Source organism: Panicum virgatum, chromosome 9K (genome assembly GCF_016808335.1).
Source record: "Panicum virgatum strain AP13 chromosome 9K, P.virgatum_v5, whole genome shotgun sequence".
Taxonomy (NCBI): Eukaryota; Viridiplantae; Streptophyta; class Magnoliopsida; order Poales; family Poaceae; genus Panicum; species Panicum virgatum.
Genome location: NC_053144.1, coordinates 68,097,084 through 68,118,657, shown reverse-complemented (window position 1 = coordinate 68,118,657; position 21,574 = coordinate 68,097,084). Strand labels below are relative to the sequence as shown.

The 21,574-nt window shown below is 52.1% G+C and overlaps 3 protein-coding genes across 4 annotated transcripts; 2 read left to right on the top strand and 1 right to left on the bottom strand.

The window, feature by feature from the left end:
• The first annotated feature begins 2,050 nt into the window (after window positions 1-2,050).
• LOC120647362 (alkane hydroxylase MAH1-like) lies at window positions 2,051-4,120 on the top strand. The gene has a single exon (XM_039924128.1). It carries the CDS (start codon window positions 2,280-2,282, stop codon window positions 3,855-3,857), a length of 1,578 nt encoding a protein of 525 aa, XP_039780062.1. The 5' UTR covers window positions 2,051-2,279; the 3' UTR covers window positions 3,858-4,120.
• A 2,181-nt stretch (window positions 4,121-6,301) lies between these two features.
• LOC120647361 (noroxomaritidine synthase-like) lies at window positions 6,302-8,349 on the top strand. 2 transcript variants are annotated; one of them, XM_039924127.1, is made up of 2 exons: window positions 6,302-6,686; window positions 6,726-8,349. In XM_039924127.1, exons 1-2 carry the CDS (start codon window positions 6,507-6,509, stop codon window positions 8,079-8,081), a joined length of 1,536 nt encoding a protein of 511 aa, XP_039780061.1. In that variant the 5' UTR covers window positions 6,302-6,506; the 3' UTR covers window positions 8,082-8,349. The 2 variants fall into 2 exon arrangements, with proteins under 2 accessions (XP_039780061.1, XP_039780060.1); XM_039924126.1 differs by having other exon boundaries at window positions 6,302-8,349.
• Window positions 8,350-8,726: 377 nt separating this feature from the next.
• LOC120648271 lies at window positions 8,727-9,776 on the bottom strand. Its single transcript, XM_039924996.1, has 2 exons — window positions 9,234-9,776; window positions 8,727-8,963 (listed from the first exon to the last, which is right to left on the bottom strand). Exons 1-2 carry the CDS (start codon window positions 9,774-9,776, stop codon window positions 8,727-8,729), a joined length of 780 nt encoding a protein of 259 aa, XP_039780930.1.
• Between the last annotated feature and the right edge of the window lie 11,798 nt (window positions 9,777-21,574).

Sequence of the window (21,574 nt, the reverse complement as noted above, 5' to 3'; positions counted from 1 at the left end):
AACCGGCAAGAGTTTTGCCGTTCTTGTATTAATATAGTAACAACTGCTTCTGCGGTCTGCGCAATCCGTTTGGAGTTGCATACTTGCATTAAGATTGAGCTAGAACTGGTGATTTGGACAGGTACTACTAGCTACGTACGATATCATGCATATTCGAGATAGTCATTTTTTTTCGAAACAGATAATCAATTCATTTCACAACATGTACTGAAAAACAGTCACTAGCTAGTCATAACCACTACTAGCTCGTACCGAAAGGAAGTGAGTTAACAAATTTTTCAAGTGTCAAAAGAATAATCTAATAATCTTGAGGCGACGGCCGGGTTGCAAAGTCGAAATTGAACGTTTTGAAGCATTGAAAAACAACGTCTGAGCAATATATATGGAACCACTGACTCACATCTCCTGAAATTTGCTCTCGATCTGGTTGACTAGATCATGCTAGCTTGCTAGGAACGACGACGCTGTTTCGATCGAACTAGTCTATCAAGCCGTGCTCCCGCAGGAACTAGTTAGAGATATCTAATAATTATCTATCTTATACTCTCTTTAACTAATTAAATATTCTAATCCAGTACTGTAAAGATACATATTTATCATTGGTATGTGGACAACATAAAAAATGGTATTCTTATCTCTTCTCTTATACATGAATATATGGTGACAAACACATTATGGTTAGTATGTTTATATAAATAATAACATAAATAATATATTAATAATGATAGGAATGGTAATTTAGAATTTTATATTAATGTGCTTTAAGTTTTTATTCTAATAACATAATTTTGTTTCAGATTTTGGGTTCATTTTAACTTTTTATTATGTTATCATTGGATAATATATATGAAAATTTAGAAGGTTATTTGATATTATTTTATAATGGCATAAGTGTGTAATTTACATGAAGATTGGGGGGTTACCTTAGATTAATTTTTATAATGGCAGAGGTGAGTAATTTAGATACATGTTTAGGGGTTACTTTAGTCTATTTTCATAATGACAAAGGTGGGTAATTTAGATACATGTTTAGGGAGTTACTTTAGTCTATTTTCATAATGGTAAAGGTGAGTAATTTATTTAAAAAGATAACAGATCAAACGGCTATAACGATTAGAGTTGCCAAATCGATGGCCGAATGTTTCTGATTTTTTTGAGAATTTGTAGGATTTCTCTATTTTTTAGACTGTCCACCTAGGATCGTAGGTGGCTTCACCTGGAGACTTCAAAAAGAGCCTCCAATTAGTAATAATAAGATAAGAGTTGTCAAAACTGTTGGGACAGACAAAAGTAATAATATGCTTAATTAAAAAACTATCCTATCACTCGAGAAAAAAAATGCTGATAAGCTCTACTAAAACTGTTAGCCACTCATAAAAAATGTTACCAACAAAGATGGGAACTTATGTACACGTGTGATAAAAAAACTCCAATTATATTGTTGAGCCCCACCAGAGACATGGCAGCCCATACCGGCCGCCGAGGCCGACGCAGCGCAGCTGTATGGCCGAACGATTCACAAGGCGCCACGTCTCTGGCATCATCTGGCCACCAGGATCTCACGTTATCGCCCCACTACAGCAAGAACTGCTACTCCTGTACGTGATGCCGCTGCCTACTCCTAGCTAGCAAGCAGAGCTAGCAAGATAGTAAGAGCTAGCGAGCAAGAAGGGGGCCGCCGGGGCATGCGTTGGATTGGAAAAGACGGCGCAACCAATTCCCGTCTGTGGCGAGCGACGACCGATGATTCACGGACGCATATGGCTATCAATCATCACTTGCTTGTTTGGGTGGCTCTGGCCACGGCGTCCATGATTGAGCTCATCGTCTTCCCCGATGATGGATCCTTCACACGCCATGGCGGTAGCTACCACCAGAACGATCGAGCGAGAGAGCACCGGGCCGGCCGGCCCTCGTGATCCTCGCTAGCTAGTTTTGGAATGGCACGCGGGCAAAGGGGTACACTTCTGTAGACAACAGTTGAAGTGTGATGGTGACACTCTGACAGAAAGCAATCAACTTCTCGTCGTAGAAGTAGAATTTTCTTTCACATGCGTGCACGCATGCAGATTGCATTGGTGTAACACAAAAAGGCACCAACTATGAACTATATCCAGGCCTCACCTATTTCTCAATCTCACCTCATCTTCCCTGGTATTAAAAGGCCTGTGGCCTGTGGCACACGTCCGTGCTAGCCACTGGTACAGTAGCACTTCTCACATCTCTCCACTACTGACCTTCTGCACTGCAGCAGCAGCATAGGCAAGATCAGGCAACCAATGGCGGCGCCTTGGTTCTCCTTCCTCGAGCTCTCCCTCTCCTTGCTCTGCTTCGCGGTCTTCTACTACTACCACATCAGTTCGAAGCGGAAGAACCCTGTGATCCCTCTGGACTGGCCTTTTGCGGGCATGCTCCCGGGCCTCCTCGCCAACCTCCACCACCTCCACGAGTGGATCACCTCCATCCTCGTCGCCAGCCCCCTCAACTTCCTCTTCACGGGCCCGCCGCGCTCCGGCATGCAGTTCTTGGTCACCGCCGACCCGGCCAACGTCCGCCACGTCTTCACCTCCAACTTCGCCAACTACCCCAAGGGCCCCGACTTCGAGGAGATCTTCGACATCCTCGGCGGCGGCATCTTCAACGCCGACGGCGAGTCGTGGCGCCGCCAGCGCGCCAAGGCGCAGCTGCTCATGTCCGGCGCCCCGTTCCGGGCGTTCGTGTCCCGGTACAGCCGCGACAAGGTCGGCACCGCCCTGCTCCCGCTGCTGGCTCACTTCGCCGGCACCGGGGAGGCGTTCGACCTGCAGGACGTGTTCCTCCGGCTGACCTTCGACACGACGACGACGCTGGTGTTCGGCGTGGACCCGGGGTGCCTGTCCGTGGGCCTGCCGGAGGTGCCGTTCGCGCGCGCCATGGACGACGCGATGCACGGGCTCCTGCTCCGCCACGTCGTCCCGATGACGTGGTGGAAGCTGGCGAGGCGGCTGGGGATCGGGCACGAGCGGACGATGGCGACGGCGCGGCGCACCATCGACCAGTTCGTCGCCGACACGATCGCAAGGCGGCGGGCCGAGAAGCGGGAGAGGGGCGCCGGCATCGAGGGCTCGGCGGACCTGCTCTCCTCCTACATCAACGACGACGACGACGAGAACGAGGGCGCGGGCACCACCACCGTGGACGCGTTCCTGCGCGACACGACCATCAACCTGATGCTGGCCGGGCGCGACACGACGGGGTCGGCTCTGTCCTGGTTCTTCTACCTCCTGACGCAGCACCCGCGCGTGGTGGCCAGGATCCTGCAGGAGCTGGAGTCCGTGAAGGGCGGCGCCTCCAGCACCCCCGGCGGCGACGGCATGGCGACCTTCGACCCGGACGAGCTGGGGCGGCTGCCGTACCTGCACGCGGCGCTGTGTGAGTCGCTCCGGCTGTACCCGCCGGTGCCGCAGGAGCTGAAGGAGGCGGCGGCCGGCGACGTGCTGCCGAGCGGGCACGAGGTGGCGGCCGGCGACAAGGTGCTGGTGTGGGTGTACGCGATGGGGCGGATGGAGGATGTGTGGGGCGGCGACTGCCGGGAGTTCCGGCCGGAGCGGTGGGTGGAGGAGGACGGTCGGGCGCGGTACGTGCCGTCGTACCGGTTCATGTCCTTCAACTCGGGTCCCCGCACCTGCCTCGGCAAGGACATGGCGTTCGTGCAGCTCAAGGCCGCGGCGGCCGCCGTGCTGTGGAACTTCGAGGTGGAGGCCGTGCCCGGGCACGTCGTGGAGCCCAAGCTGTCCATCATACTCCACATGAAGAACGGGTTCATGGCCACCGTGAGGAGAAGGCGCCAGGCTCCGGCGGCGCAGCAGCTTGCCTGAATCCTGAATTCCTGATGATGGGCTGAGATGGATCATAGTCCTTCCTAGTACGTGCTCAATCATGACCACCAGTCGGTGTACGTTAGCTGACACGTATGTACGTACTCTCGGTTGTGTACGTACGTGTACCGTGTACTACGTTCCCTCGATGTGTCGTCTTTGCTTATCTACTAGAACGAACTGAAAGCTGGTGTTACGTGTACGCACGACACGCACGTACGTTCTCGCTTCTCCCATTATTTTGAATCAATTTTTTGTTACAAGATTTGGACCCTCGAGCTAGCTAGCTTGCATTTCGTGATCTGAGCGGTTGGGGCGTACCGATCCGCCGAGCCCCCCGCGGCGGGGCGTGCGTGCTCGGCACCCGGGCGGCGGCTAGCTAGCAGCAGGGAGGACAGGGAGCCAAGCCGCCCAAGCGTGTTCGTTTTGTTGGTTAGCGTGCGAGACCCATGACGCGTTAGGCGGCGTGGGTCTTTCGGCCCGGGACAGGACCATGAGACGCCAAGCGGTGCCGAGTCCCTGTCGCTCGCTCGCGTGCCACGCACGGGGGCTAGCCGGCCGCTAGCTAAGCTAGCGCGGTGTGGAATCGCCACCGCAAGTTCTGCAACTGAGCAACTGCGTGCCTGGAGAAGCTAGCTTTGCATCAAACAACTGAGCAAGGTGACCTGGAGCCGGAGGAGGATTGGTGTCCCAGTTAGAACTTAGTGTTGGATTGATCTGACCTAGTCCAACTTCCCCTAATCACGCCCTGATAGGGGGCACTAATACCATTAAGGATAGTAGGCCCCTTCTGTCAGCGCCACACATATAAGACCAGTCTTAGTGGGAGTATCATCGACACAGTTACTAAGACTGGAAATTTGAGAACCGTGTCAGTGGAGTGTCATCAGCGTTCATGATACTCCTCTCTTCTCATACTATTGATACATATTAGCAAATTTAATGTTAACGACACTTCTATAACACTTCCACTGAAATTGGCCTAAGAACCCGGTTGAGATGGGCACGACAACCAATATTATGGAGGACCACTGCAGACAAGTATCGGACCGATCACGAACGCTGAACAGAGAGATGGTTCCTACTGCTGTCGTCCTCGACTTCTCCAAATGATAATTTAGAGATTGAAATTTAGAAAGTTTTGGAGGTACTCTCAGAAGAGAGGTACGCGGTGACAAGATTCTGCGTACTGCGTCTGCGCGCCAGCACCTACCAGGCCACCAGCACTTGTGCACTTGTCGAGATCAGTTGTTTTGCCAACACCACACCACGAGAACAGATCTCAGATTTGTACACTCCACAATAAATTCATGTGATCCCTTTTATTTATTTGGAAGTCGCAGATAAGGGAGTACTGGGTCCACGGATCAACCAACCAACATTCGCCCCACAGATAAGCCAATGGTCCTGGCAACAACATGTTTTCTGTTGCCTGATTTGATTTCCGCATTATCCTTTGTGATCTCTTCTGCTCTTTCGCTCTTTATATTTTAATTATTATATCACGGCTGGGATAGTAAGTACTCCTAGTAGGTCCTTCTTTAAACCATTTGATCGGCTGACGTGCTTTGCTCTGATCCACTGGTTCGATCAGAATGCATTTTCTTCATGAATTAGCTTCACGAACGAGCCACTAACAACGTTTTCTGTGCCGTATAATATACCAAACCCGTCACCTTTCTTGTCTGCCTTTTTATTTAAAAATAACAGTTTGTACTTCTAACACTTCATCGATCAATCAGCAAATGAAGTAAAAAAAATCCTTATTAGCTTATAATAGTCGGTCAAATTTCCTAATGAAAAGATTCTTGTTGCCACGCTTTTCCATACTTGTCCACTAGCTAGGCAGTAGCTTTCCATGATGGTTACACATACCTTACCCTTGTAAATGCCTTTGAGGTACTAGCTGATACTAAATCTTAATGTTGACGAACATTTCTTAGGATCTTATTGAATTGTCAAAAGTGTATGCCTTTTGGAAAACAATCAATGTTAATGCCACTTTCAAGGAATAAGTTTGAATACATGTGAAATAAAGAAAAAGTTTATTACATTTTTAGTACACATCATGCAATAATTTAGTACTTCGATTACAGTTTCTTCTGACCATATGTGAAAGCTGCTTTTGTAAAAGAAACACCATCAGGAATCATTCCTTATAGATATTTTCTTCTGAGATTGACAATAGATGGAGAGTATTGGTGAAACTCCATCCATCCATAATTCCATAGATCTATCTATGGCAATCAGAAAAATATGTATAAAAAAAAAGACTTGCTCTGCTCCAGACTTTTGCAATTGGGTCGAACGTAGATCTTGCAATTACAAGCGAACGACGTACAATAATATACCTCGAGATTGATGCAATTTTATAGAAGTTCAAATTAAGTTCGTCAAAAAAAGAAGAAGTTCAAATTAACCAACAAGCCCAATGTTCTGTTCGCTAGAAAAGATTACACATCAATCTCAAAGCATATTTGGATGGTGGATTCTCCATTTGGATCCCAGGAAGAAGCAAAAGACAAAAGATACTGTCACTTGATAGCAGACATCTCACCTTCCTCACAACTCATCGCTTACTACAAATAGCCTTGTTGCACCACGACCCGACCTCCAATCGATCCATCGTCTCTCCCCAGGGGCCCAAGCATGGATCCGTTGCTCCTGTTCGTAGAGCTGCTCCCTGTCCTCTGCTTCCTCATCCTGTACTACCACCACCTGCAATCCAAGAAAACGAGCCCCCTGGAGCCGACCGAATGGCCGATGGTGGGGCATCTCCCCGGCCTGATCGCCAACATCCACCACTTCCACGACTGGGCCACCGGCATCCTCACCGGCACGAGCCACAACTTCGAAGCCCGCGGGGGGCTCACCGGCTTGCGCTACTTCATCACCTGCGACCCCTCCAACGTGCGCCACATCTTCACGTCCAACTTCGCCAACTACCCTAAGGGCGACGAGTTCGCCGTGATCTTCGACGTGCTCGGCGGCGGCATCTTCAACGCCGACGGGGAGTCGTGGCGCCGCCAGCGGGTGAAGGCCCAGATGCTCATGGCCGTCCCACGCTTCCGGGCCTTCACGGCGCGGTGCAGCCGCGACAAGGTGGAGAGGAGCCTCCTGCCTTTCCTCGCCCACGCCGCCGACGAGGGAGCTCCGTGCGACCTGCACGACGTGTTCCTGAGGCTCACCTTCGACATGACGTGCACCCTCGTGTTCGGCGTCGACCCTGGGTGCCTGGCGATCGGCCTGCCCGTGGTTCCCTTCGCGCGCGCCATGGACGACGCGCTGGAGACGCTTTTCCTCCGGCACATCACGCCCATGGCGTGCTGGAAGCTGATGAGCAGGCTGGAGGTGGGCCAGGAGAAGAAGATGGCCGCCGCTCGGAGGACGATCGACCGCTTCGTCGCCGGCACCGTCGCGAAACGCCGGGCCGACAAGCTCGAGCAAGGCATCATCGACTCGGCCGACCTGCTGTCGTCCTTCATCTGCAACGAGGATGACTCGAGCGACAACGATGACGTGTTCCTGCGTGACACGACGGTGAACCTCTTGCTCGCCGGCCGCGACACGACGGGCGCGGCGCTGTCGTGGTTCTTCTACCTCATCTCCAAGAACCCTCGCGTCGAACAGAAACTACTGGACGAGCTCGCGCCCGTCGCCGCCTCGCGGAAGGACGCGGCCAGCGGCGGCGGCATGGTGAGCTTCGACGCGAGCGAGCTGGGCAACCTGGTGTACCTGCACGCCGCCCTGTGCGAGTGCCTGAGGCTGTACCCGTCGGTCCCGTTCGAGCACAAGGCGGTGGTCGCCGACGACGTGCTGCCGAGCGGGAAGGAGATGAAGGCGGGCGACAAGGTGCTGGTGTTCAGCTACTCCATGGGCAGGATGGAGGGCGTGTGGGGCAAGGACTGCGCCGAGTTCCGGCCCGAGAGGTGGCTCGTCACCAGCGGCGAGGCGGCGGGGACGACGACGACGAAGAGGAGGCTGCGGTACGAGCCGTCGTACAAGTTCATCTCCTTCAACGCCGGGCCGCGGACGTGCCTGGGCAAGGAGATGGCGTTCGCGCAGATGAAGACCGCGGCGGCGGCCGTGCTGTGGAACTTCGCCGTCGAGCTCGTGCCGGGGCACGTCGTGGAGCCCAAGCTGTCCATCATACTGCACATGAAGAATGGGCTCGCCGTCAGGGTCAGGAGAAGGGACGGCGTCGCGCGCGCGTCACACGGCTAGCTAGCTAGCCGCTCATCACGAAGCACGTCGTCGATCTCCTCGGCCATGTGAGCACTAGTATAGTATGTCACTAGCCGGCTGGAATCCAATCTACCCACCAGCTAGCACGTGTTGCGTGACACGGATCATCATCAGTACGCACGTGTCCCTATCAGGGCGTGATTAGTGCCCCTCGAACTCCTAACACACGCTCACAGCGGTCCGCTCCAGTTCAGCGTATTCAGCCTGCGCCGACATGAGCGCGGTGTTGACAGCCTCCTTCGCCGCAGCCTCGTCCGCCGCTTTCTGCCTCAGCTCTGATAAGAGGAACCAAGATAAGCTGCGATAAATTAGAATCAAACAACAGCGAAATCTCGAGTACTTACCCGCGATTGACCTTTGCGCCTCCTCCTGCTGGATCCGTGCGGCGTCCTGGTGCGCGGACAGGGAGTCCTCCTTCTCCTTGAGGGCGGTCTCGGCGTTACGCACTGCCGTTTCCTTCTCCTCGAGGTCTTTGCTCTTCTCCTCGAGGGTCCCAGTCAGCGTAGCGACGGTCGCTTTCTCGCACTGGAGCTCGGCCTCCTTGCCTTGGAGCTCGGCCTCCTTGCGCTGGAGCTCGGCCTCCTTCTGCTTGAGTGCCGTCCTAGCTCGCCGCAGCTCGGCACTCTACGCCTCGGCTTCTTGGGCCTTTTGCTCCGCCGTGGCCCTCTGGGCGTCGCGCTCGCTGATGGTCCGCGCCAGCTCCTCCTCTAGCATGCGCTGGCGCGCTCCTAGACTGGTCAACTGGGTGTTGGAGTCGATATTCCGGAGCACCAAATCGGCGTTGTACTGCCCAAGCCTGCACATTTGGGAGTACAGCCGGGTCAGCTCGGCGCTCTTTTTGCGCGAAATGTCCCTCAGCCGCTACAAGTGGAAGAGCGTGATTAAAGTATACGAAAACAAAACCAAACACGAGCAATTCTAGGGAAAGGCTCTTACGTTGCTGATCTGGAAATCCATCGTTCTATGGAGCTCCAAGGCGCGGTCGAGGAGGTCCTGAGTCTGGGAGCCGACCTCGAACTACGCCTTCCAGACGGCTTCCTCCTACTGCTCGCTGTGGAGAAATTACAAGGGGACCCCGGATTGGATAATCGCCCCATGACGGGGCCCCTCGGACGTCCCCGCGCTAAGTACCTCCTCGGAGGTCGATGCGAACTCGGCAATCCGGACGGCAGCGCTGGCCGCAGCAGCAGGATTGATGTCCCTCGAGTCCCTGAACTCCTCGATTCTCTCCGGCAGCTGCACCACCGGCACCACGTTTTTCGGCGCCGTCTGCGCCGTCGCCGCTGCAACAGCACCCTCGTCCCTGGCCCTTGCTGGCTCCGGGACGCAGGTTTCCTCCATTGCCGGCGCCCTTGGCCCCGACTCCTCCTTCGTGACACCCTCGACCCCAGCCCTCGGTGGCTCGGGGACGAGGGTCTCCACATCTCTTTGGCTGGCGGGGCACTCCTGCGCACCCCCACCAGCTTCTTCTCCTACAACCAGCTGGGCGGTGCTATCTGCGTCGCCCCGACCATCCTCGATTTCGACGTCCGGCCGGGTGGCATCATTTGCGCCGCCCCGGCCGACCTCCCCCTCGGCGTCAGCCTGAGCGGCTGTTACAACGCCACTCTGGCCAGCGTCGCCCCCACTCTCCGGCGCTCGAGCTTGTTGGGCCTTCTGAGCCCCTCGGGCCATCGCTTCTTGGAGCTTCGCGGCCTCCGCCACTATGTCCACTACGGGCAGGTGCTGCAGCGCTGTGTGCGGCGTTGCGCACGCCCCGATCTCGAGGGCCTTGGTCGGCGCAAGTTAGGCCGCATCCCTGGCGATGGCCCCGGAGCTGGGCGTCTCCACACTTACCGCGGACCCGCCGCCGCCCGTCGACACCGCGGGCGCGGGTGTCGTCCAACCCGTCGCCGGCGGGGGCGACCTCTGCCCTGTCACAGGTGTGGACGATCTCCTGCCCGCTGCCAGCGTGGGCGACCTTCGTGCCGCCGCCGGCGTGGGCGACGTCCGCTCTGTCCTCGTGAGGGGCGGATCCACCAACGACCCTGATGTGAGCCTCGCCTCACCCAGCATCACTGGCACATCCCCGTCGCCAGCCCCTTGATAGACCGGCGGGGAACCCGCACCTGTCGTCGCCTCGTCGTCGTCTGAGAAGTTGAGCTCGGCGTCCAAGGAGTCCTCCTCCTCGGTGGATTCGGGCATGGCGGGCCGCGGCTTTCCCTCCACGTGTGCAATCTTGCACGCCTTCTCGTGCTTTTCCTTCCTCTTCCTCTTCCTGGCGGCGGCCGCCTCCACCGTGTCTTTCTGCTTCTTCATCGCCTCTCCGTGCAGGCGGTTGACTTCGCGTTCCTCCGGGACCGGGGGCTTCGAGATGTAGCCCTTGCGGCTCACCCCTTGCAAACACAACCAATTTAGAATCAAGGAGTGGGGAGAGGAGTAGCACAAATCGACAACGAATTGAAACTTGAACTCACCACAAAAAGGTACATCGTCTCGGGGCGCATCTTGATTCCCCAGAGATCGTCTGGGTTGTCGGGGAACTCCGCCACCACATTCTTTGCCCTCCGGGCAGCGACATCACGGGGGAGCAGCACGTACAACGTCCTCGAGCCTGAGCACGGGGCCTCGGGGGTGAGGTCGAAAATTGGCAGGCTCCTCTCCATGAGGGGAATCACTCTCTGCCGATGAAAGTTGGAGATGACGGCCGCCGCCGTCAATCCCTTCCTCGCCAGATGCCGCAACGCATTGGTGAGCACCTCGAGCCTGGCCTGATGCGGTGGGGGCGATACCCCCCAGTCCCACTTCTCCGGCCTCTCCTGGAGCACCTTGTTGGTGAACGCCGGGAGCCGGTTGCCGAAATTTGCGCAGGTAAAACCACCCTCGGGTCCACCCGGCGTTATGGAGCATCAGACTGCCGGCGCAAGTGGAGCATCAGACTGCCGGCACGTGTGAACCTCTTTGGCTGGCCCCGCACGTTCTCGATGTAGAGCTCGCCGCGGAACAAATGGATCCACAGATCCCAGTGCGCCTCGATCCCCAGGTAACCCTCGCAGAGGGCGACGAAGACCGCCGCCTGCGAGATGGAGTTGGGGCCGAAGTTGTGCAACTCCACTCCGTAGTAGTCGCACATCGCTCACATGAATCTACCAACGGGGACGCCGAATCCCCGCTCGTGGAGCCGCACGAGGCACACGACGTAGCCATTGGGGGGACTCGACTCGGTCTCCTCCGGCCGCGGGGGGATCCATGCCGGACGCTCCGAGTTGATGTTCACCGGCAGCAGCCTGTCGGCGACCAGCTGCTCCAAGACCGCCGTGGTGGCGGTGGACCTCCCCCACGACAACGGCTCCTGAACATCTGACATCACTTCGAACTGCCGGGGAACACGACGAAGCAAGCTCTACGAGGGCTAAGGTGCGCTCTCGCTCTCTCCTTCTTCCTCCTCTCGCTCTCGGCTCTGGGCTCAGGATGCAGGGGAGGCGGAGAAGGCAGAGGAGACGAAGGCAAAGTGGCTAGGTGAGCTCAAACAATCCCCCTTTCCCTGCTTTTATCCATCAAGACGGGCGGATTCGCCGCCGCAGCCCGAATCCACCGCATTGAATGCGGTAGATTTTACTGTCACGATAGCTGGGCCCCACGACCGCGGAGTCCCCCACGCGCGTACTTGGCAATAATTACGGCGCGGTAACCGGCGAGTGCGGTGCTACTGTAGCACTATTCCATCCGTCAGCCACCGCCCACGCCTCTTCGCCTACCCGAGGCAACCACCTGAAAAGGCGCGCCCTGCACTGCGCTACGCGTACTGGGCCACATAGCCCACGACTAGTGGGAGACTGGCGCACACCACTGGCGACTCCATGCCGTTTAGCGAACCGTTACAGAATATTCCCCCCGGGGATTCCTTACCGTCGAAGGAAATCGATTTCGAGGCCTTGCTGATCAAGGGTTCGAAGCCTGGCCCGTTGAGGGTTCGACAGGTGCCCCAGATCACCAGAGTCAGGGACTGCATGGATGTGCCGTACAAGCTACCCTCGAACACAGAGTTCAAGACATCCTACGCAGTGTTCAAGGCCAGTCGAGGGTGCCTAGCAGGGGGATCCCATCGAGGGAGAGCATCGAACCCTCGGACCCTATCGAATGGGTCCGAGCCCCGCCTAGCAAACCCTTGCGAGCGCTTTATGCGACGTGTCCATGGACCACGAGCCGACCCTTATCGAACAGGGCACGGACGTCCACTTGAACCATCCGATAATAGCTCATCGAAGCAGCCATAGCTCGCGGCCCGGGCATGGGTAGCATGGTGCCCTTCACCCCTCCTCCCTGCAGAAGGACGACTATGGTCATAATAAAAGTCGAGGGTCCCCTGAACGCCTTCACACAGGCCAGGGCTCGGGGGCTCCTCGCACACCGCGGCTCAGGCCGCACCCTCGAGTGGATCGACAAATGTTGATTGTGAAGTTCCGCGTATTTAGCCGAAACCCCCACTCTTAACGCGCACCCGCCAGATGGTTCAAGAGGACCCCGAGTCGCTGCGCCAGCACGAAAAACGCCGAGGCCGGCTGAAAGGAACGCCGATGGCGGCTGAAAAGGAAGCTGGGCAACCTCCCCAGTAAAGCAACCAAGCAGGGCGACATTTATAGCCCTTGGACGAGTGCAAACACTCCTCCAAGGCCTCGGGGGCTACACCCGCGGGTGAGCTAATGCGCCCCCACGGAGGAAACTTCACACATTCGAGAATCAAAATCCTTTGCAGGCCTGCTCGAGCGCCTTCAGCAGCACGACGGCGACATGCCCAGCGGCCGCACCACGGTGCTCGAGACGACTATGATCTGAATAGGCAACTCGGAGTGGCCACCTCACTGCTTCTCCAAAGACAAACCTCGAACATGGATCAGACTCCTCTAACAATGCTCCCTGGAGCATCGTTGCGCCCCTGCCGTGCAAACCAAGACCACCACGGTCAGTACCCGAGTCATACTCTCTAAGGGTTAAGCCTCTGCAGGGCTGATGCTCACCTTTACACCCTTGGTCACCCTCTTCGCGAAGAAGTAGGAGATTTTATTGCTCTTTGCAAACAAAGATTATAAAGGGTTACCGGCTCGAAGCCGTCGAAAAGTACAAACGCATTGCCACCTGCGTGGCAATTTTCCCTGTCTTGGGGAGGAGTGAACGCCGATGAAGAGCACCGAGTCCTTGGCCGACATTACGGCCAGGCTGCTCGGGAATGCAAAGAGCAGCCCTTAGACCGCACGGGTCCGGCGGGATGCCCTTCTCACAAGCTTTCTTCTAGCTTCTCCTCCACTGAAGACTTTGCGGGGGGGGGGGGGGGGGAAGCTGGCGGACAGCACCCTCTACGCCACCTCCCCGAGAGCGACATTGTCGCCAAGAGGGACGAAGTGAAGAACGGCCACCAAACCTGACGTCGACGCCATGGTCAGGCGTCTCAACGCCCCTTCAGGCTGAGGGACATCGCAGAAGCAGGACCCCACGGGCCCAATGCTCTTCTGCTAATCCCACTATAGCTGAGGGACGGTGAGTGTGGCAGCACCGCCCAAATTAATCCGGCTCAAGTGCGCTAACCATCACCCTAAAGGTAATCCCGGCCAACACGCACTTCAAACGGAGTAATTCGGCATGGCTGTCGGGTAAAGTCCCGAAGAATCCACCTGAGCGTCGATCGAACCCAAAGCTTACATGTAACCCACATGAAGGTGAGTCCAGAGAGTATGACATTTCACAAATACATTACATTACAGAGTTTTAATTATTACAAACCAAGTTCGAAATCTCGGAAAGGTTCTTGAAGTTCAAATTGAAAGTAGTTCAGAGTTCAACCGCCTAAATTATCCCGGCTCAAGTGCGTAAACCATCACCATAAAGGCAACATTAGCTACTGTGAATTTTTCATGATTTTATCTACACATAAATAATTATGAGAAAATAAACAAAACAGACAACAGATTAGAAAGATTTATTTTTAGCTCCTGATCTAGCCATTAAATGATGCTCAAACTTCCTGGACAAGTTAAGATATTCCAGATGAACACTCAGGAATATTTTCAGGATTTAACAAGAACAGAAACTATTTATAATAAATAAAGTGTACTAAACAAAGATTAAATCAAAGAAATAGCTACACAAGAGAACTGATCATGAAATTTTTACAGCAAAGCTAGTGTAACAAGAGTAAACTACCACCAAAATTTCAGAGCAAGACCAGCTTTCAATCATTAGATAAGAAAAAGACTAAACATCTAGTATTTATTTACCTAGTGACACAAAACCATTTATACAGCAAAAACTTGCAACTAAAGCCTAATATATTATGATTCTACTGCATAGAGCTCTTCAAGAGGATTCCAAAACATCAATATTTTCTATTTTATGAATTTTCTACGAATTGATCTAGAATTTCAAAGTTCACAGCAAACTAATACCAACAAGTCCTTAGTGCACTATTCACATGAGTCTTGGGGTTTGCAGACAGCCCCCTGGGCTTTTCCAAATTCTAACACGTGGTCCTTGGCCTTGGTCAGAGAGAGGAGGCGGGGTTTGACCGGCCTTTACCGGCGACGGCGAGCGCCGGCGGCGAGGGGAACAAGGCGTGGGAGCTACAGAGGACCACGGCGCACCGGTAGATGCCCGAAATCGAGGTCGGGGTGGCCTGTGGTGGCGGCGCGACGCGAGCAGGCGGTCGGCGGCGGAGGAGAACGGCGGAGGCGGCGCTCCGGTGAGGGATTGGCGGGAAGAAAGGGTGGGTGAGCTGCGCGGGGGCGAGGCGGTGCTAGCTAAGGGGTCAGAGCGGGCGGAGGAGCGGCGGTGAGGCGGCTCCACGGCGGCGTCAAGCTTGCCGGAGTACGGGGTGGAGCGGCGGCGGCGTTCTATAGCGTGGGAGCGAGGAGAGAGCAAAAGAAGGAGAGGAATAGGTCGCTGGGGTCTTTGAGGTGCTCGTGCGCGCGCTGGAAGGGGTCCTGGGGCTCTGCGGCGAGCTCGCCACGGCGGCGTCGCGGTGGCGGCCACGAGGAGGTTCTGGGCGCGTGGCACGGGAGGGAAAGGGCTAGCGCGAAGCCAAGGAGCGACGGAGGAGGCTCTGGGGCGACGCGTGGGCGACAGCGCGACGGAAAAAGGCGGCCGGGAAGCCTCTCCACTGCGCCGGCGTCGGTGCCGTCGGTGGGCGGCGGCGAGAACAGAGCAGGGGTGGGAGAAAGGGGATAAGGGCCAATTTGTAATTACCAAAAATTCCAGGGACCTCTCTGTAACCAAGCAATAACTTTTAAACTAAAGCTCAAATGAAAAAGTGCCCAACATGAAAGTTGTTCAACTTTTCAAGATCTACAACTTTGATGTTGTGCAAAAATTTATTTGACCAAAGATTCAAGAGCTAAAATTAATATCATTGAAGAGATTTTGAATTCTAGGAAATTTGTCTTTTTCAAAGCAATTTCACTTCAACTCTAGACTCAAAAGCAAAAATGGCTGCCATGCAATAAATGCACCTAATTTTGCAAAAACACCCTCCACAAAAGCTATAATTGCTCAACCTATTCCACACAACTGCAGAAAGGACCTTGCATAAAATCATAATTACACATATAACCTTTCATAAATACAAAAAGATCCTTTTTACGTAATTCAAGCACATAATGCATATCAAACCTACACAATTACTGTGCAGACACCTAATTAATTACTGTGCAGACACCCAATTAATTACTGTGCAGACACCCGGTGTAACGACCCGGCCCGGGATAACGGCTAAGATCTACTCTTCAAGTTGAGTAAACCACACCTACTAATTAATCCTCTTGCGCTTTCGTCCTCGCTTCGCGCAAAAAGGATCGATCCGGAATTAATTAGCTTCCCGTGACTCGGTATTTAAATTGGTCTGGCTCTCAACCAACTTTCAGTATGGGACAATTCCCGCGGGTGAACAGTGTCGCGACGCTACAGTACCCGACGTGCTACAGTGCTCGAGCTACAGTAACCGCCATCAGGCCCGGCCCAATTCGGCTACAGTACTCTAGCTACAGTAACCCGTCTTGCTACAGTACCCGACCCGACACTGTTCCCTTGGGCTGTTACAATCATCCCCCCTTAGGACTCGACGTCCTCGTCGAGTACCAGACCAACCTAAATACCAGGATCTCCTCTCTTTAGCCACGTCCCATACGTCTAGTGCTAACGGTCCCATGTGCCACGTCCGTGCGTCCAGTGCCAACAGTCCCTGTGCCACGTCCGTGCGTCCAGTGCCGGCGCATCCTCGATGCCCGCGCATCTGCGCCCACACGCGCCCGTCCACATGCCGGTGGCATCTGCGACCACGCGCCCGTGCTCATGTCCGCGCACTTCTGCCCGTATGTGGCGTGAAACCGCGAGAGTCGGCTCTGATACCACTGTAACGACCCGGCCCGGGATAACGGCTAAGATCTACTCTTCAAGTTGAGTAAACCACACCTACTAATTAATCCTCTTGCGCTTTCGTCCTCGCTTCGCGCAAAAAGGATCGATCCGGAATTAATTAGCTTCCCGTGACTCGGTATTTAAATTGGTCTGGCTCTCAACCAACTTTCAGTATGGGACAATTCCCGCGGGTGAACAGTGTCGCGACGCTACAGTACCCGACGTGCTACAGTGCTCGAGCTACAGTAACCGCCATCAGGCCCGGCCCAATTCGGCTACAGTACTCTAGCTACAGTAACCCGTCTTGCTACAGTACCCGACCCGACACTGTTCCCTTGGGCTGTTACACCCGGGGTGTTACAGCCTTCCCCCCTAAAAGGAATCTCGTCCCGAGATTACAGAAAGAAAAGGGTGCAAAGACTTGGTACCTGGATTGGTTCTAAGAAAATCGGGAAAGTTTCGTTGGAGAAAATTTTCAGTCTCCCAAGTAGCTTCTTCTACAGTATGCTGATTCCACTGGATTTTGTACATTTTAACTTTCTCCCTTCTAGTACTTCTTTCTTTGGTGTCAAGAATCTTGATCGGATACTCCTTATAAGATAGATCGGATTCAATCTCGATATCCTGTGGTTCAAGGATTTCAGTAGGTACCCTGGTGCACTTCCTAAGTTGTGAGACATGGAAGACATCATGAACGGCGGCCAACTGAGATGGAAGACGGAGTCGGTAGGCAACGGGTCCACAAGTTTCGATAATTTCAAATGGTCCGATGTATCGGGGTGCTAATTTCCCTTTTAAGCCAAAGCGTTGAACACCTTTAGTAGGAGATACTCGCAAATATACAAAGTCTCCTACCTCGAATTGTAAAGGATCTCTTCTTTTGTCTGCATAACTTTTCTGTCTTGATTGGGCTGCTTTAAGATTAACCTGGATAACTCTGACTTGCTCCTCTGCCTCAGAGACTAAATCTGGCCCAAAATTTTTGCGTTCCCCAGCTTGTGACCAATTCAAAGGAGTTCGACACCTTCGACCATATAATGCTTCAAATGGTGCCATTTGCAAGCTGGATTGATAACTATTATTGTATGAAAACTCTGCCAGTGCTAGGCACTTAACCCAGTTCTTGCCATATTGAATAGTACATGCCCTTAACATGTCTTCAAGGATTTGATTGATGCGTTCAGTTTGCCCATCTGTTTGTGGATGATAAGCTGAACTACGAATTAGTTTTGTTCCAAGGGATTCTTGCATTTGCTCCCAAAAACGTGCTATAAACTGAGGCCCACGATCAGAAATAATCGTCTTTGGAATTCCATGTAAACGAACAATCTGATCGAGATAAATCTCTGCGTACCTCTTGGCAGAATAAGTGGTGTGTACTGGAATAAAATGAGCGGTCTTGGTGAGTCTATCAACGATTACCCAAACAGAATCATGATTATGAGGAGTAGTGGGTAAACCAACGATAAAATCCATACTGATGTCCTCCCATTTCCAGGATGGAATAGATAAAGGTTGGAGAGTACCAGCTACTTTCAAGTGACTAGCTTTAACTCTTTGACAAATATCACATTCAGAAACGTATCTGGCGATTTCTCTTTTCATTCGAGTCCACCAGAAATTTTGTTTGAGATCATGGTACATCTTGGTACCACCGGGATGAATCGAAAACTTCGATAGATGTGCTTCATCAAGGATTTGCTTTCTAAGCTGATGATCCTTAGGTACAACCAGTTGAGATTCAAACCATATAACTCCTCTATGATCCACTCGGAAACATTTATACTTTGCTTCTCCCTGTGATAACTTTTCCTTGATGATCTTGATACCCTCATCATGTAATTGTCCCATGATGATGCTATCATGAAGTGTAGGCTCAATCGATATATGGTTCAAACTTCCTTGAGGTACCATTTCTAAGTTCAACTTCATCATTTCCTGGCATAGAGTTTCATTGAATGGTTCTACAGATAGACAATGGCATTGTGACTTGCGGCTGAGTGCATCCGCAACCACATTAGCCTTTCCTGGATGATAGTGCACTTCTAGATCATAATCCTTTATCAACTCTAGCCAGCGTCTCTGTCTCATGTTGAGATCAGCTTGAGTGAAGATATATTTGAGGCTCTTATGGTCAGTGTAAATATTACAGTGAGTTCCCATAAGATGATGTCTCCAAATCTTAAGAGCGTGAATGACAACTGCTAACTCCAGATCATGGGTTGGATAATTCTTCTCATGATTCCGGAGAGCTCTTGATGCATAAGAAATAACCCGGTTGTCCTGCATAAGCACACAACCAAGTCCCGTACCCGAAGCATCACAATAGACATCAAAAGGTTTGGTACTGTCCGGTGTAGACAATACTGGAGCGGTAGTTAATCTTGCTTTGAGAGTTTGGAAAGCTTCTTCACACTTATCATTCCAAACAAACTTCACTCCCTTCTTCAATAACTCCGTCATAGGCTTGGCTATTCTGGAGAAATCAGTAATGAACCGACGATAATATCCAGCTAAACCAAGAAAACTGCGAATTTGATGAACTGAAATTGGAGATTCCCAATCCATCACTTCTTGTACTTTAGTTGGATCAACAGATATACCATCACTGGAGATAGTGTGACCTAAGAATTTCACACTGTCCAACCAAAATTCACACTTGGAGAATTTGGCATAAAGATGATGATCTCGTAATCGTTGAAGAACGATACGCAAATGTTCAGCATGATCTTCTTCATTCTTGGAGTAGATCAAAATATCATCAATGAAAACCACGACGAATTTATCCAGCTCCGGCATGAAGACTGAATTCATCAAATACATAAAATATGCTGGGGCATTGGTAAGGCCAAAAGACATAACCAGATATTCGTATAGTCCATATCTGGTAGAGAAAGCAGTCTTTGGAATATCACAAGGTTTGATCTTTATTTGATGGTAGCCAGAACGAAGATCAATCTTAGAGAAAACCTTAGCTCCAGCTAACTGATCAAATAGAATATCAATGCGGGGAAGAGGATACTTGTTTTTAATAGTGACCGCATTGAGTGGTCGATAATCAACACATAGCCTCAAGCTGTTGTCCTTCTTCTTCACAAACAAGGCTGGACATCCCCAGGGTGAAGAACTTGGACGTATAAAACCTTTGTCAAGAAGGTCTTGGAGTTGGACTTTCAATTCTGCTAATTCATTTGGAGGCATTCGGTACGACCTCTTAGAAATAGGGGCGGTACCGGGTTGAAGTTCGATAACAAACTCGATGTCTCTATCAGGAGGCATTCCAGGTAAATCATCTGAAAATACATCCGCATACTCCCACACAATAGGGATATCTTCAAGTTTAATTTCTTTTGCGGCATAAGCACAAGAGTTAACGCACTCTCGTTGTGGTAGATAGAGTATGGTGGCTCCTTGATGTGGTGAATCTATCTCAACAGCTCGTGAAGAGATATCTAACAGTACTTTATGTGTAGTCATCCAATTTATGCCCAGAATAACATCCATGCCTTCTAAATTCAACAAGATCAAATCTGTCTTTATCAATTTGCTACCCAGCTTAATTGGCACACATCTAGTGATTTGATTGGAAGCTATCTTCCCACCAGGAGTTGTTATCATAAAGGATCCCTTAGTATGACAAAAGTCCAATCCTATTCTTGCTCCAAATTTTGCACTTATAAAACTATGAGTTGCACCAGAATCAAATAATATAACCGCGGGTTTATTGTGGATAGAGAAAGTACCCGTCATAACTGGTACTCCTGCTGGAAGGTCTGCAAGAGTAGTGAAATTAACTCGCCCTTGCCGGACTTGCACCATTTGCCTCTTGCCCTTGCCCTTGTTGTTGTTGTTGTTGTTGTTTTGATTAGAGTTTTGCCCTGGATTATTCCTTCTGGGTTGTGGACAATTCTTGGCAAAATGAGAAGCACTGCCGCAGTTGAAACATCGATTATTACTATTCCCACTATTGAACTGTGGGGCATTCGGCCTTGGGCTAAATTGCTGTTGTTGCTGCTGTTGCAGCTGCTGAGGCACTGGAGGTCTGAATCCTCCTTGTTGCTGAGGCGGCCTAAAGACAAACCTACCCACTGGGGCATTTCTTTGTGGAGGCCTAGGTGGAGTATTTTGCACCAGGCGATACCTCGGTGACTGGGCACTCGAGGGTCCCGTTGGTGCCTTCCGCTTTTTCTCAGCACGATGTGCAGCAATACAATCTTCCTGTGTAATGGCCATATTAACCAGCTCATTATAGGCATTGGGCTGAACCAAGTTTAAACGTTCCTTGAGCTTAGTATTGAGGCCACGACGGAAACGATCACGTTTCTTGGCATCAGTATCAGCATGATGGCCCGCATACTGGCACAGATGATTGAAGGTCTGTGCATATTGAAGAACAGTGCGGGTTCCCTGATCTATAGCCAAGAATTCATTCAACTTTCTTTCAATTAGTCCATCCGGAATATGATGTGATCTGAATGCAGTTCTGAATTCCTCCCAAGATATGATATGTTCAGCAGGCTGCATTGCACAATAATTATCCCACCATATACGTCCAGGACCACGCAGCTGTTGGGCGGCAAAGGGGGCCTTGTTTGCATCAATACATGGTACCGCTAACAAAGCAAACTTGGAATTGATGGTACGAAGCCAAGCATCGGCATCCAATGGGTCATCAGCTTTGCTAAAAAGTGGAGGTTGGGTACCAAAGAATTCCTGGTAACCCGCTGGTTGTGCCTCCCGCCCTCCATACTGTTGGCGTGGCTGATTTTGTTGCCCTTGGACGAGCTGGCGAAGCAACTCTGTTTGCATGGCCATTAACTCGGCCAGATTCGACGGGGGTGGCGGTGGTTGCTGAGATCCACTGCCAGCTTCACAACCAAAGCCATCAGGCGTTCCGCGAGTATGACCAACCATCTGTAATTATGGAAGATCTCCATTAGATACATATTTCTTGCTTCCAAAATCAATGGTACATGCAATGATCATACATTGGATAAAACAAAGTCAGCAAAATTTAACTAGATGCGGTGTAGCACAATATGCACAACACATAGCTGGGCAACCCACAAAACTCAGAACTGGTCAGCTGT

Coding starts and splice junctions, on each gene's coding strand:
- LOC120648271 (XM_039924996.1), bottom strand. CDS start 9,776: ATGGCCCGAGGGGCTCAGAAGGCCCAACAAGCTCGAGCGCCGGAGAGT. Junction 8,964..9,233: donor TCGCATCGACCTCCGAGGAG/GTACTTAGCGCG, acceptor TTCCACTTGTAG/CGGCTGAGGGACATTTCGCG.
- LOC120647362 (XM_039924128.1), top strand. CDS start 2,280: ATGGCGGCGCCTTGGTTCTCCTTCCTCGAGCTCTCCCTCTCCTTGCTC.
- LOC120647361 (XM_039924126.1), top strand. CDS start 6,507: ATGGATCCGTTGCTCCTGTTCGTAGAGCTGCTCCCTGTCCTCTGCTTC.